Here is a 13,298-nt window from a genome sequence, read left to right as displayed (position 1 = left end):
CCCTTGTGCCCTCTTCCTGCTCTCATGCTGGCGGGGACCCAGCAGCCCTGGGTGGTTTCTGCCAGCATGCCAACTCTTAGCACTCGCAGCCGCATCCTCACGGGCTCTCCCAGGCTTCCCCACCCCACCCCTGGGTCAGGCTGAGGCTCCCATTGCCACCCCCAGCTCTTTCCTCTGGTGTGGCTTCAGCTTGAAAGCAACCTGGAGTCCCAGGTGCAGGCTTGGTGGGACCCGGCTGGGAGAGGGGCGTGGAGCATGAGGGGAAGAGGAGAGCAGCTGGATCTTGCGTCCTAAGAAGCTTTGGAAAGCCTCTGGCAGCAGAGCCGGGTGCTGGCACTGAGGCCCAGATCACTGTTTTCAGGTTAGAGTTGAAGTCTGCTGTGATTCCACTGGAGGGCGTTTCCCACACAGGCCCGTGGTTGCCAGGCTGCCTAAGATCTCCTGTTCTACTCTGAGCCATAAACGCAGAAAAGAATTACTCATTAACGAGCAGAAACACTACCTGAGGATCAAAATCCAGAAGCAAAGAGGGAGCTCCTGGCAGCTGGAATGCCACCACCAAAAACATTTTTACTCAAGAGAGATTTCTCTACTCTGAGCCCAGGCACAGTGCTGGGTACTGGGGATACAGCAGGACAGACCTCAGCTTGTCTCTTCGTGGAGTTTATACAGAGTAGAGAATGGGGGAGACAGATAAGAAGACAGACAAATAAAGCAGTTACAAATTGTCATAAGTGCTCTGAAGGAAAGAGGGGGTGTGAGAGAGAATAACAGGGCAGCGGCCTCTCTGGAGAGGGTGGTAGGGAAGCCCTCCCTGAAGTGGAGACCTGTGAGGGACAAGGAAAGATCCTTATAAAAAGCAGAGGGCAGGAAGAGCCATATGACATGTGCAAAGACCCTGTAGTGGGAGAAGCTTGGCAGGGCAAGGAAGAGGAGGGTGGGTGACAGGGCTGGAGGTGGGAAAGGTAGGCCAAGGCCAGATCCCGCACCTTGTGAGAAGCTTGGATTTTATTCTACATCTGATGGGAAGCCAACGGAAGGATTTTGAGTTCTGTGTGGTCCAAGTTCCCATATTCTGCTGCTATGGGAAAAATGGAGCAACAAGAGAGAAAGACACTGGGGTAGTCAGGCGTGGTGGCAGGTGTCTGTAGTCCCAGCTGCTTAACAGGCCTAGATGGGAGGATGGCTTGAGCCCAGGAGTTCGAGGCTGCAGTGAGCTACCACTGTGCCACTGCACTACAGCCTGGGTGACAGAGCAAGACTCCATGTCTTAAAAAGGGCGAGAAAGACCAGGGTAGTGGCAGTGGAGACGGGAAGAAGTGGACGTATTCAGGATACGTTCTGGAGACAGACTTAGCAGATTTTGCAGTGCTTCAAATCCAGGAGAGGTGGAGGGTTGGGGAACTGGAATCAAGGATGCCTCCATGGGTTTCTAGCTCAAACAGTTTTTTTCTGAGACTGACATGACATAATGTTTCCCCCTAGTGAAAGTTAAGGCCCAGCTAAGGAGGGGCTGGTTTGCAGAGTAACAGGGAATCCCCACTCTAGGGCCAAAGCTAGTTCAATTTGGACCTTAAAGCAATATGATCCATTTTAAAATGTAGAATTATAAGCTGCAGTCAGACCAGTTCTCTATGACTCTTACTGAGAGTCTTCTCCAGAGCTGTAGCTGACTCACCTTAAGACCTGATCCCAACAGGGTACTTGGGAGGCGGGGGGCAGGTCCAAAAAGAAAAAAATTAAGAACTGATCTCAGCCTTCTAGAAGATGGCCAGCCAAAATCAGGGCTCAAAGAGTCCCAAAGCTTCACCTTCTAGGGAGCCTGAGTTTGGATCTACTACGTAGGGGCCTGAAGACAAGCCGTTGATGGGCCAAGGGTAGACCAGACCAAACTTCAGCTGTCTAAGCTTCTGGGCTTCCTGTCTCCTGGCCCCTGAGCTCATTTCTAGGTAAAGTGATTAGTGTGGAAGGGAAGGTTCTTCACGATCTTCCCAGACTCATTGCCAAGCAACTGTAGAGCCTGGCTCTGTTCTAAGCACAGAGAGATGGGAGACACTGTCCTTTAGGTACAAAGAGAAGGAAGAAAAAACTCTGTCCAGACCCCTCAGGGAACACATGGTAAACAATGAGCAGAATGAGGACAAGTCTACCTGAGATCCAGAAGACAGACAGATACCAATGATGGGGTGGCAGGTGCTGTGAAGGAAGTCGCCAGGACCTGACCTGCTTTGAAGGCTCAGAAAATGCTTCCCTGAGGGACTGACATTTGAGCCTAGACCTGAAGGATGAGCAGCCAAACTAAGCTAAGACATAATTAGGGAAGAGCATTCCAGGGAGAGGGAACAGTTGTGCAAAGGCCCTGGGGCTAGAAGGAGCTGGAAGAATGCAAGGTTAGCCTGTCCAGCACCAGGAAGGATGGAAGAAGAGGTGGCCTGAACTGAGTGGAAAGAGGGACCAGGGCCAAACCACGCAGGGCTCAAAGGCAAGCTCAGCCTTTGCAGACTATTCCAAGCCATTTTAAGCAGGGGGAAGCCTCAATCTAATTTGCATTTTATAAAAGCATTTTGAAAGCACAGTGGTAAAGTACAGATGAGACGCTTTGACAGATGGCCTGGACTGGAATGGTGACAGTGGGGATGAAGAGAGAATGGATTTAGGGTGTGTTTAGGAGGTAGATTTAGATGTGAAGGATGAACTTGGTTTGACCTAGGCCATTTACTGAAGTGGGGAACTGAAGATAGAGGAACAGAAACAGGGTTAAGGTGGAGGGAGAATACTAAATTTAGCTCAGGATGTTTTGCAATGAGGAGGCTATATCTAGAGATCTTATGTGACTCACCTAAGGCCACTCAGCAAGTTTGTGGCAGAACTGAATCAGAGCTTCCGCCACACAGAAAACAACAGAGCTGGGATTTGAACCCATAGCATATATTCCAACTGCAAGTCCTCTTCCCTTAACCACTGTGCCATACCACCTCCCAATAATCAGTAGCAAAATTATGGGTCTAACAATGTTATACAGATGCCCCTCAACTTACGCGATGGGGTTATATCACAATAAACCCCTCATAGGTTGAAAATGTAAGTCAAAAATGCATTTAATACGCCTAACCTACCAAACACCATAGCTTAGCCTAGCCTACCTTAAACATGCTAGGAACACTTACATTAACCTACAATTCGGCAAAATCATCTAACGCAAAGCCTGTTCTGTAATAAAGTTCTAAAGAATTTTGAATCAAAATTCAAAGTATGGTTTCTGCTGAATGCTGATGGCTTGCACCATCATAAAGTCAAAAAGTCAGGAGTTGAGTCATCAAAGTTGGGGACCATCGAACTAGCTCCAGGAATGAGGGAAGACCAAGGGGCCCAGTTGCCTTCAGGCATCATGGTCTATGTGACTGTTGCCCTTTGGAGTCAGGACTTGGCACCTAGGGTGCCAAGTTACAATGTTTTATCTACAGAAGCAGTGACAGCCTGGCAGCAGGACTCAGCGGGAAACACTTGGGTGGTCCTGTGGGATCTGGCTCTGCTGCGGTCCCAGTCTCCTGCTATGTGACTTTCCCTTGCTGGTAATTTTATCTCTGGATAGAGAACTCAGGTTTCACAATCTGGCAAGGCATATTATAGTATCATCAGACTTCCAGGCGTCACTGCCGGTTAGCGAGCATTAAGGTTCTCTATTAGTGAGATTGACTCTCTTGTTTCCCTCTCAGGTGTGCCAGCTAGGACTGCAGCTTGTCCCTTTCTCATAGGGCCTTACTGAAGGCCACAGCAAGTAGACAGCACATTCCACTATCCTCACTTAGTTTTACTAAGACCCCTAAACTACAACCTCAGTGGTTGTGGCTCCCAAAAACAGCAGGTGTTATGGCCAGCCTCTTTCCTCCCTGAGAGCAAAGAGTGCCAATTTCCCAACTAGGCAAGGGGGAAGTCCTGACCTGCTCCATGCCTCACATGGACTCTGCCAGTTCCACATATTAGGGCCTGTGACTTGCAGCAAACCATACTGTATTGTTCTGGGTGTCCCTTGTTGCTAGTGACAGAGACCCAATTCAATAGCAAAAAAGGAAATGATTGGTTTTCATAACTGGATCGTGATAAGGACAGGTGTGGTTGGATCAAGGTACAGACACTCTCGTGGAGGACTCTGTCCCTTGCTAGCTCTCGTCTATGTTTGCCACAATGTTTGCTTTATTCTCAGAAGGGCTTTTGCCACTTGGCAACAACACCATCGCCAATTACTCTAGGCTTAAATGGTCCTTCAGAGGTATAATCCCAAGGAAAGATTCTTTCTGTCCTGTCACATAGCAAGTCTCTGGAGGTCTCTGATTGGCCCTGCACGGGTCACACGGCCCACCTCTTGACTCAGTCAGTGTAAACAGTGGCATGGGAGATGGGGCACTGTGATTGACCAAGTCCGCTTCATTAAGCAGAAGGCTGCTGAGGTCTCAGAGCTTTTGAACCAGTGGTCCCCTTTGCCTGGAAGGCGTTTCCCCTAAATCTGTATGGCTGTCTCCTTGTTGTTAAGATCTCAGCTTAAGTGTTACTTCCTCCAAGAAACCTGACCCAACACCTAATCTAAAGTCATTCTCTATTCACTGTCTTTATTAGTCTCAATTCAGGTTTAGTGGATATAGCAAAAGCCAAAATAACAGTAGCTTAAGATGGAAATTTACTCCTCTCTAAGCAGTCCACAGCTGGCAATGTCAGGTACATATTGTGGTGAGTCCCCAGCTCCTGCCTTGTTCTGTCGTCCTCGGTCCATCCTGGCTTCCATCTCATGATCAAAGATGGTGGGTCCAGTTCCCACCACCAGGTCCTCTTTTTAGCTGGCAGGAAGACAAGAGGGCAAGAGGAGGGCATGACCCAAAACTTGCACACATCATTTCTCTCCACACACCCGTGTCTAAACTTAGTCACATGGCCACACCTCGTTGTACGAGAAGCTGGAAAACAGTCTAGCGGGGCAGCCATACACTCAACTAAAATTCAGGGGTTCAATTACTAAAGAAGACGGAGAGATTGGACACGGGGGGCAAATGGCCATCTCCCCCACGTGGAGTTTTTTGGAATCACAGAAACAGTGGTCAGCATATCAAAGTAAAGAGGTCCTTAGAGACCATCTAGTTAAATACTCTCATTTTATAAGTGGGGAGACAGACGCAGAGAGGTGACTTGTCCAAAATCACACAGTAAGCCAGTGGTAGACCAAGGCTAGAATTCAGGTCTCTAAACACCAAGCCCAGTGCTCAAAACTGGGGAAGGGATTGGTTTTAGGGGGACTTTAGCTTCATATATATTATTTGTATATATATAATATTCATACATATAATATATATCATATATTTATGTGTTATATATAACAAGGATATATTCATGTGTGGTTGTGTAAATAAAAATAAATAAAAACTTGGCCAATACACATATAAAAAGGTGTTCTCTTCATTAGCCAGTGGAGAAATTCAAATTAAAACCACAATGAGATACCACAAAAGACATCCATCAGAATGCCTAAGAGTAAAAAGACAGACAGTGCTCAGTGTTAAGAATGTGGAGCAACGGGAACTCTCGGATATTATTGGTACAGCCCCTTCAGAAAACTGGCCCTGTCTACTAAAGCTGAACACACATACGTGTACCTTATTACCTCATGATTCCACATCGAGCCATTTACCCAAAAGAAATATATATGTATTTTCATCAGGAGACATGTTCAAGAATGTTCATAGCAACATTTTGTAATATGTGTAATAAAACTGGAGATAAACCAAATGTTCATCAGTAATAAAATGTGGTCTGTTCATATAATGGAATATTACAGGTATGAGAATGAACAAACTACAGCTACGTAGCAACATGGATGAATCAAATAAAATTTTGAGCAAAAGAAGCAAGTCCCAAAAGAGTGCATGCTGTATTATTCTATTCATATACAGTTCAAAAACAAGAAAAACTATGCATTTAGAAGGTAGGATAGTGACCCCTTGTGCGGGTAAGCGACTAGAGTAGACTGGCTATAGGGTTCTGGAAACTGCTCTTTTTCTTGGTCTGAGTGCTGGTTACATGGGTACGTTCACTTTGAAAATTCAAGGGCATGTATACTTCTTTGCACTGCTCTCTCTGTGTAGGATATATTTTAATAAAAAGTTTAAAAAATAAGTAAAAGAAAATTTAAGAGTAAAGAGACATGTGTCTGGTGGGCCCTGCCTGGGTTTACTTAGTGCTTTCAGTGTGAAAATCTCCAGGAAAAAGCCTTCATGTAGGAAACTTGGTTTCCCAAGGAGAAATACCTTAAGCCAGCATCCAAGATAGTAACATGCCAGGTGGCCTCTGGTAGCAATCACCAGGCCGGAGTCCACACAGCATAGGCCAAGGGCTGAAACTGGCCGAAGATTTCTGTCATCTAACTTAGGGAGGAAAATATAACCATTAAATGCACCCATTTTTGAACTGGCAAGTCAAAAAGAAGCTTGTTCCAGCATATCGGCGACCTGTCATTGGCTTTCCTATGACATGCAAAGCACCTTTTTCTCTGCAGAAAAAGTTACCCAGAGAAAATTAAAAGCAGAAGCCTGAGGACACACAGTTAAATGAGGGCCACAGCTCCAGGGAGCACATTCACATAGACGAAAGTGAAATGCCCCCTTCCTGGAGTTGTGCCATTCAGTGGCCCTGGGTTGAAATAGGACGTGACCTTGCACAAAACCCTTAACCCCTCAGGAGTCTCAAGTTTTTTATCTGAAAAGAATCATCTTTTACTTCTCAAAGAGCTTTTCCCTGTGATCTCATTTGGTCACGATATAGATATTATGCCCTATTTACGTATAAAGAAACCAAGGTTTGATGGGCAAAGTTATTAATATTTATCTTGGAAATTAACTTAAAAGCTAGCCTGGACTTCAGTTGGAAGTTGTTTTGTCTAATCCTGCCATTTTGCATATTGGGAGACTGAGGCCCAGAGAGGAAAAGAATTGAATGGAGCACGCACAGGGTCAGATGGAAGAGCTGGGACCAGAACCTAAGGGATTAGGTTTCAGGTGGCCCTGAAAAGTCGACAATCTAAGACATTCTCGGATTCTGTGAAATGCAGATGGACCCCTGGCCTCCCAGAGGTCCTTCCCACCCCCACTTCTGGGAATCATGCTTGTGACACAAAACCAGTTTTGCAGGTGTCCCTGGAGTCAGGTTCTCCCTGGCAGGCCCAAGATCCGTGACTCTGCACTTTGTTTCCTCCCAGGTCTGAGCCCAGTGAGGGCGAGGTGGCTCTGAAGTGAACAGACCAGCCTTGGAACACAGGAGGAAGTTTTTGTCATGTTTTGTTTTAAAAAAGAGGGGTGGGGAGGAGGAGGAAGAAAGAAAAAAAATTATGTACATGTTTGTGTGCTCCCAGCAAAATGTATTATAGCATTACCAAAACTGTCACTTCAGCAACCCCAGGGAGGGGTGGAGGAGTGAGATGGGGTGGGGAAGCCCTCCTTCCTCCACCCCGCCAGGAGGCCACTGCCCTTGCTCAGTAAGCAGCTGGGGCTCCAGCACCTTTGCCCTCGCCGCCCGTTCCTCGCCCGGAGTGCTTGTCCCTTGATCTTCACCTGGCTGCCTCCTTCTCGCCATTCAGATTCTTGTTCCTCCACTGACCACCTCATCCAAAGAGGAACCCTGTCGCAGCTCCTGAAACTATTCTGTTTATCGCCTCCACAGCACGTCTCACTCTCTGAAAGCAGCCTGTTTACCTACTTGATTGTTGTCTGCCCCTCCCGCGTCCCACAGAGGCAGGAACTATCTCGTTTCCCACTGAGTCCTCCGCGAAGGACGGGGTCAGGCACAGAGCAGACGGATGCGGTGAATGAGGTTGGGGGAGAGGCCTTTCACTTTTTACTTTGAACACGTTTACATTTTTAAAGATTTGTTAGATAAGCATGCATTACTTTTGCAAAAAAAAAAAAAAATTAAACAGCTTTTTTTTCTTTAAAAGAATACAAAAAGCAACTAGGTTATTACTGCAGAGGACTCTACCCTCAGCGAATTGTCTGGGGATAGACAAGTCTCCAACTGAAGAAGCAATGCCCTCCTAGCACCAACTGGGGACCCTGAGACCAGAGAGGGGCAGCGCCTTGCCCATGTCCACACAGCACCGAGCAAGCCAGCCCGGTCCCAAATCCTCTTACTCCCAAATCAGCATGGGTACCTCCCAGGGGTGTCCCGAGCCATGGGAGGCGGAGGGGCGCGAGGTGGGGGATGGGGAGAAGGGAGAGCGCGGGGGGCGGGGCGGAGAACAGAGAGGGTGCGGGGAGGGCACGAAGGGGCGGAGAGGGTGCGGGGTGACGGAAGGGACTTGGGGGCGGAAGAGCGCAGTGAGGCGGTTGACAGAGGGTCCCAGAGAGGCGCACAGTGTGACGGAGGCGGGAGAAGGACGGCGATGGGGCGGAAAGAGGAGGAGCCGCGGCGGCGGGAGGCGGGAGGCGGGAGGCGCCAGGCAAGGCAGCGCGCGCCGCGCCGAGGTATCCCCGAGCCGAACCGGCGGGGCCGCAGCTGCGAGGCAGGTGGGTCCCAGGCCCCGGGGACGGGCGCCGAGCCTGGGAGCGCGCTAGAGCTGAGAAGGGGACCCATGGTCCGGCCCCAGCCGCGGCCTAGAGCCCTAGGACCTTCCCTCCCCGGGCCACACTGCACATGACAGCTGTGGAGATTTTGCGTTAACTCCGGGCTCCTGGATTTAGCCTCTACCGAGCCGAGCCCTGGAGGTGGGGAAGACGGGTGAGCAATTCAGGCCCGCAGCCCAGAGCCCCCAGCCTGGGCTCGCAGAAGTGGAAAACGCGTGGGTCGGGAGCCAGAGCCCTTTGTTCTAGTCTTAGGTGTGCCCTTGACTCGCTGTGTGATTTTGGGTAAGTCCCTGCCCTTCACTGGGCCTCCATCTACCCACCTGCAAAATGAGAGAGTCTTTGGATGGGTCTAAGTTCCAGACTGACTTAAATTCATTTCCTTGACAAACTTCCTCTTGAAGCTTGTCCCCATAGTCACCAGCCACGACCCTCCCCCAGCACCAGCTTGGCTGCACGCTGATCTCTGGCCCCTCTGGCTGCTCCGGTTTCACGTGGACAGCCGTGCGCTGTCTGCAGTCAGCTCCGTCTGGGAAAGAAGCTGCGTCCAGCGTCTGGACAACAGGCTGAGGAATTTGTTTCCTGTGCAACGGGTCAGTAATCCTTTCATCCGCTCTCTTCCTGAGCAGGTGTTGTTACCTCCCTCCCGTAAAGATGAAAAATTGGTGTTCAGAGTGGGTAGAAACAGGTGGGAACAGGCCGCTGAGTCCTGTCTTTTCTGTTGTGCTCTACAAGTTCACCAAAATCAGATTTTTTAAAAAAATTCAAGTATATCTAAGCATGATGCAGAGGAGTCTGGAAGTTTGGGTTCTAGTCCTGGCAGTGTTGCTCACTGTCTGTGACCTTAGGCGAGTATCTGCGCTCTCTGGCTCAGTTCTCCCTGCTCAGCAGTCAGGATGTTGGTCAGATGGGTTGCAAATGCTTTTCTGTCTTTGACATTGCTAATGCTAGTAATAGCAATCATCATAATTGTTTCTTTACCTTGACCTACAAGGCCCTGCCTGAGCTGGCCCCAGCTACCCAAAGCACCAAACTTGCCCTGCCTCAGGGCCTTTGCACTTGATAGTACCACTGCCAGGAGCACTTAACCACTCCAGCTTCTTGCATATTCATTCTTGAGATCTCTACTGACACTTCACTTGCTTATAAAATTCTCTGACAACAAAGACTAGATTGAGTCCCTGGATTTATCCTTACGGTATATATCGACTTCATTATGCTTAATTATTTGCGAAGTTCTTTGTCTAATATCCGTATCCCCTGTTCTTCGATGCCTGTGACTTTCCTAGGGTCGCGCAGTTGGCAGCACCAGAATTCAAACTCAGTCTGTCTGATGTCGGGGCCTGAGTTTCCACCTCACTTGCTGTTTTTCATTCTAGGATCTTGTGCTGTGAAAAAGTTTCCCAAGTGCCCCATGTCAGCCAGCAAATCTGACCGGCGAGGCCTGGGAAGAGAAGAGTGTTAGGTTGTGGAGGGGTGGTCTTGTCCAGTTCAGTTTCCCCCTGGACCGACCGTGGGACCTGAAGTAGAACTGGGGTGGACTTGGCCTCCTCCATGGCACGCCAGCTGCAGATACGACTGCTGACATGGGACGTGAAGGACACACTGCTCAGGCTCCGCCGCCCTGTGGGGGAGGAATATGCCACCAAGGCCTGGGCCCACGGGCTGGAGGTGGAAGCCACAGCCCTGGGACAAGCCTTCAGGCAGGCGTACAGGGCTCAGAGCCATAGCTTCCCCAACTATGGCCTGAGCCATGGCCTCACCTCCCGCCAGTGGTGGCTGGATGTCGTCCTACAGACCTTCCACCTGGCGGGTGTCCAGGATGCCCAGGCTGTAGCCCCCATCGCTAACCAGCTGTATGAGGACTTCAGCAGACCCTGCACCTGGCAGGTGTTGGAGGGGGCTGAGAATACCCTGAGGGAGTGCCGCACACGGGGTCTGAAGCTGGCAGTGGTCTCCAATTTTGACCAACGGCTAGAGAACATCCTGGTGGGTGTCGGCCTGCGGGAACACTTTGACTTTGTGCTAACCTCCGAGGCTACTGGCTGGCCCAAGCCGGACCCCCGTATTTTCCATGAGGCCTTGCGGCTTGCTAGTGTGGAACCAGCAGTGGCAGCCCATATTGGGGACAGTTACCGCTGTGATTACCAGGGGGCTCGGGCTGTAGGCATGCACGGCTTCCTCGTGGTTGGCCCAGAGCCTCTGGACCCCGCAGTCAGGGATTCTGTACCTAAGGAGCACATCCTCCCCTCTCTGTCCCATCTTCTGCCTGCCCTCGACTGCCTAGAGGGCTCAACCCCAGGGCTTTGAGTATGGTGAGGGAAGTGGCTGGGGTCTTGGCCATGGAGAAAACCCTAAACAAACACTGGAGACGGAGCCTCTTCTTTCTCTGCAGCTCTGGACTTTGCCCATCTCCTTGCAGCCTCCATAACCTGTTCGTAATAAAGCCGTGAGTGCTTGGCTTTCAGCCTTGCCCCACTAACGCGCTCCTGGTCTCTGAGTGCCCTCACTGCCATTCACACCTGTGTCCCTTTCCCACCATGGGTCGCCTTCACATCCAGCCTTCACATCCAGCAAGACTCGCTGAGAGCCCAGCTAACTTCAAAACCAATCACTTTCAAACTTTGTTTTAGCAGCAGGGCCCTTTTGTCATGGGAGATCTGAAACCCCATTATGCAAAACAGAAAAAACTATAAACCCCCAAGAAACTGCTAGAGTTGAAGCAGAAGTCCTAAGGCCTCTCATTTGGCCTCTGAGACGCCCTCCCCCTGGAAGCCTGAGGTCGGACCTTAGTTTGAAAACCAGTGCCAAGTTGTGCTGTAGGGACACTGTCCATTAACACTGTCCATTAAACTAGCCTGAACAGGAGAGTTTAGACAAGGAACAGCATAATTACAATCATCAGAAGAAACACTGTTGATTTATGCTTGCTAAGTTTGTTTTTTGTTTTTATTTTCCTTTTGAGACAGGGTCTGACTGTGTTGCCCAGGCTAGAGTGCAGTGGTGTCATCATAGCTCACTACAACCTCAAACTCCTGGGCTCAGGGGATGCTCCCACCTCAGCTCCTGAGTAGCTGGGACTACTGTGCATGCCACCACGCCCTGGCTAATTTTTTCTATTATTTGTAGAGGTGGGGTCTCAGCATGTTGCTCTGGTTGGTCTCAAACTCCTGGCCTCAAGTAATCCTCACACCCAAAGTACTGGGATTACAGGCATAAGCCAACGTGCCTGGCACTAAATTCTTTATATGCATATATAACCCTTAAAGCTACCCTAGTGGGCATAGGTGGTGTGACCCTTTACCAATGAGGAGACATATTCAGAGGTTAAGTAGCCTGCCTGAGGTCACAGCTAGCATGTGAGGGAGCCAGGGTTCCAATTTAGGCACATCAGACTCAAGTTCGCCGGCTTGACCACTAGGTTGCAAGAAAACAGGGATCCATGTCATGTGGGACAGTGCAGTGGAGATACTGGGAGAATAGAGAACGTGTCCTAAAGGGTGTCAATCCTGAAGGCACCCCAGTCATAGGGACCAGGCTGGGTTAGGAAAGCACGGGGAATGCGGACTGCAGCTCAGGGCGGCAGGAGTATAGGGAACGCGGTGGGGAACAATGGGAAGTTGAAGAAGTGGGTTGGGGTTTTTTTTAATTCCATTTCTCTTCCTGCCAGTCCTGTCTTCCCACACCTTTCTACTTGGTATTTACTGGGTGTCTCTGCCTTGCTCAGTGCAGGGGCCCCGGGACCCTCCCACCCCGGGCCATGCTGGGGCCATGCTGCACGTGGCAGCTGTAGGGATTTCGCGAGCACTGGAGGTGGGAAGGGTGAGCAATTCAGGCCTGCAGCTCAGAGCTGGTGTGCGTTCTCCGGAGTGGACCCTGAATTAAAGGTTGGTATCGGGGGTGGCATTTAGGCGGGAAGAGGGATGGGGAGGGCATTCCTGCAGCAGGCCCATGAGCTGGGGACTAAAGGTTGCTGTGGGGAGTTGGGTTGATGGGTTGGGGGTGGGGCATGGCATGGGGACCTCATAGAAAACCCCTTCTGGATCTGTCTGTTGGGACTGGCACCGAGGCCAGGCAACTCGACAGTAATTCCTGAGTGTCAGATGGTGAGGACACAGGTCACGAGCTGCGGTCTCAGAGCTGCAAGGCCCTCAGAGATCACCTCAGCCAAAAAAGTCACCAATAGGAGGTCTGTGGACTAAATTTAATCTGCCTAGTGTTGCAAGTAAATTATTGAGCAAACATAAAAATCAACAGATTTCACATAAAAATCAGGATTTTTCGACTTTTCCCTAGAGAGCTCTACTCCTGGCCATTCTGGGTCCACATTCCTGCATGGGCACAAAGGGCTAGGGCTGAGTGGTTGCTGTCCCTTAGTCTTGGACTGTTTCACTCATTACCCACTGACCCCAACCAGTCTTACTTTGTGACCTCGCTGATTGAACAGTGATTTTCTAACTGCTCTGTGGCTCTCATCCTCTTTGGACACAGGAGCCAGGAGTTGTAGGTAAGATTGCTTTAGAAGAGTTCCTGGATGAAAGCTGGAAGACCACTATCCACAGAGGGAAACATGATGGGACTTGCCTTTGGTCCCAGGAACGTCTCCAGGTTCTTTCTGCTACGCTGAGCTGTCACTTACTTCTGAGAATGTGAGTGAGGGTAAGGAAGACAGGCCAACATAGAATAGACCCAATTACCAAC

At 49.8% G+C, this 13,298-nt stretch overlaps 1 protein-coding gene across 1 annotated transcript; it reads left to right on the top strand.

Moving 5' to 3' along the window:
* The first annotated feature begins 8,487 nt into the window (after positions 1 to 8,487).
* HDHD3 (haloacid dehalogenase-like hydrolase domain containing 3) lies at positions 8,488 to 11,085 on the top strand. The gene is made up of 3 exons (XM_012641165.1): positions 8,488 to 8,543; positions 9,002 to 9,190; positions 9,977 to 11,085. Exon 3 carries the CDS (start codon positions 10,152 to 10,154, stop codon positions 10,905 to 10,907), a length of 756 nt encoding a protein of 251 aa, XP_012496619.1. The 5' UTR covers positions 8,488 to 8,543; positions 9,002 to 9,190; positions 9,977 to 10,151; the 3' UTR covers positions 10,908 to 11,085.
* Positions 11,086 to 13,298: the final 2,213 nt, after the last annotated feature.

The sequence above is a fragment of the Propithecus coquereli genome, unplaced genomic scaffold, assembly GCF_000956105.1.
Source record: "Propithecus coquereli isolate 6110/MARCELLA unplaced genomic scaffold, Pcoq_1.0 Scaffold163, whole genome shotgun sequence".
Classification (NCBI taxonomy): domain Eukaryota; kingdom Metazoa; phylum Chordata; class Mammalia; order Primates; family Indriidae; genus Propithecus; species Propithecus coquereli.
The sequence above is the reverse complement of the archived record's forward strand: the minus strand, read 5'-3'. Positions and strand labels throughout refer to the sequence as shown.

Coding starts and splice junctions, on each gene's coding strand:
- HDHD3 (XM_012641165.1), top strand. CDS start 10,152: ATGGCACGCCAGCTGCAGATACGACTGCTGACATGGGACGTGAAGGAC.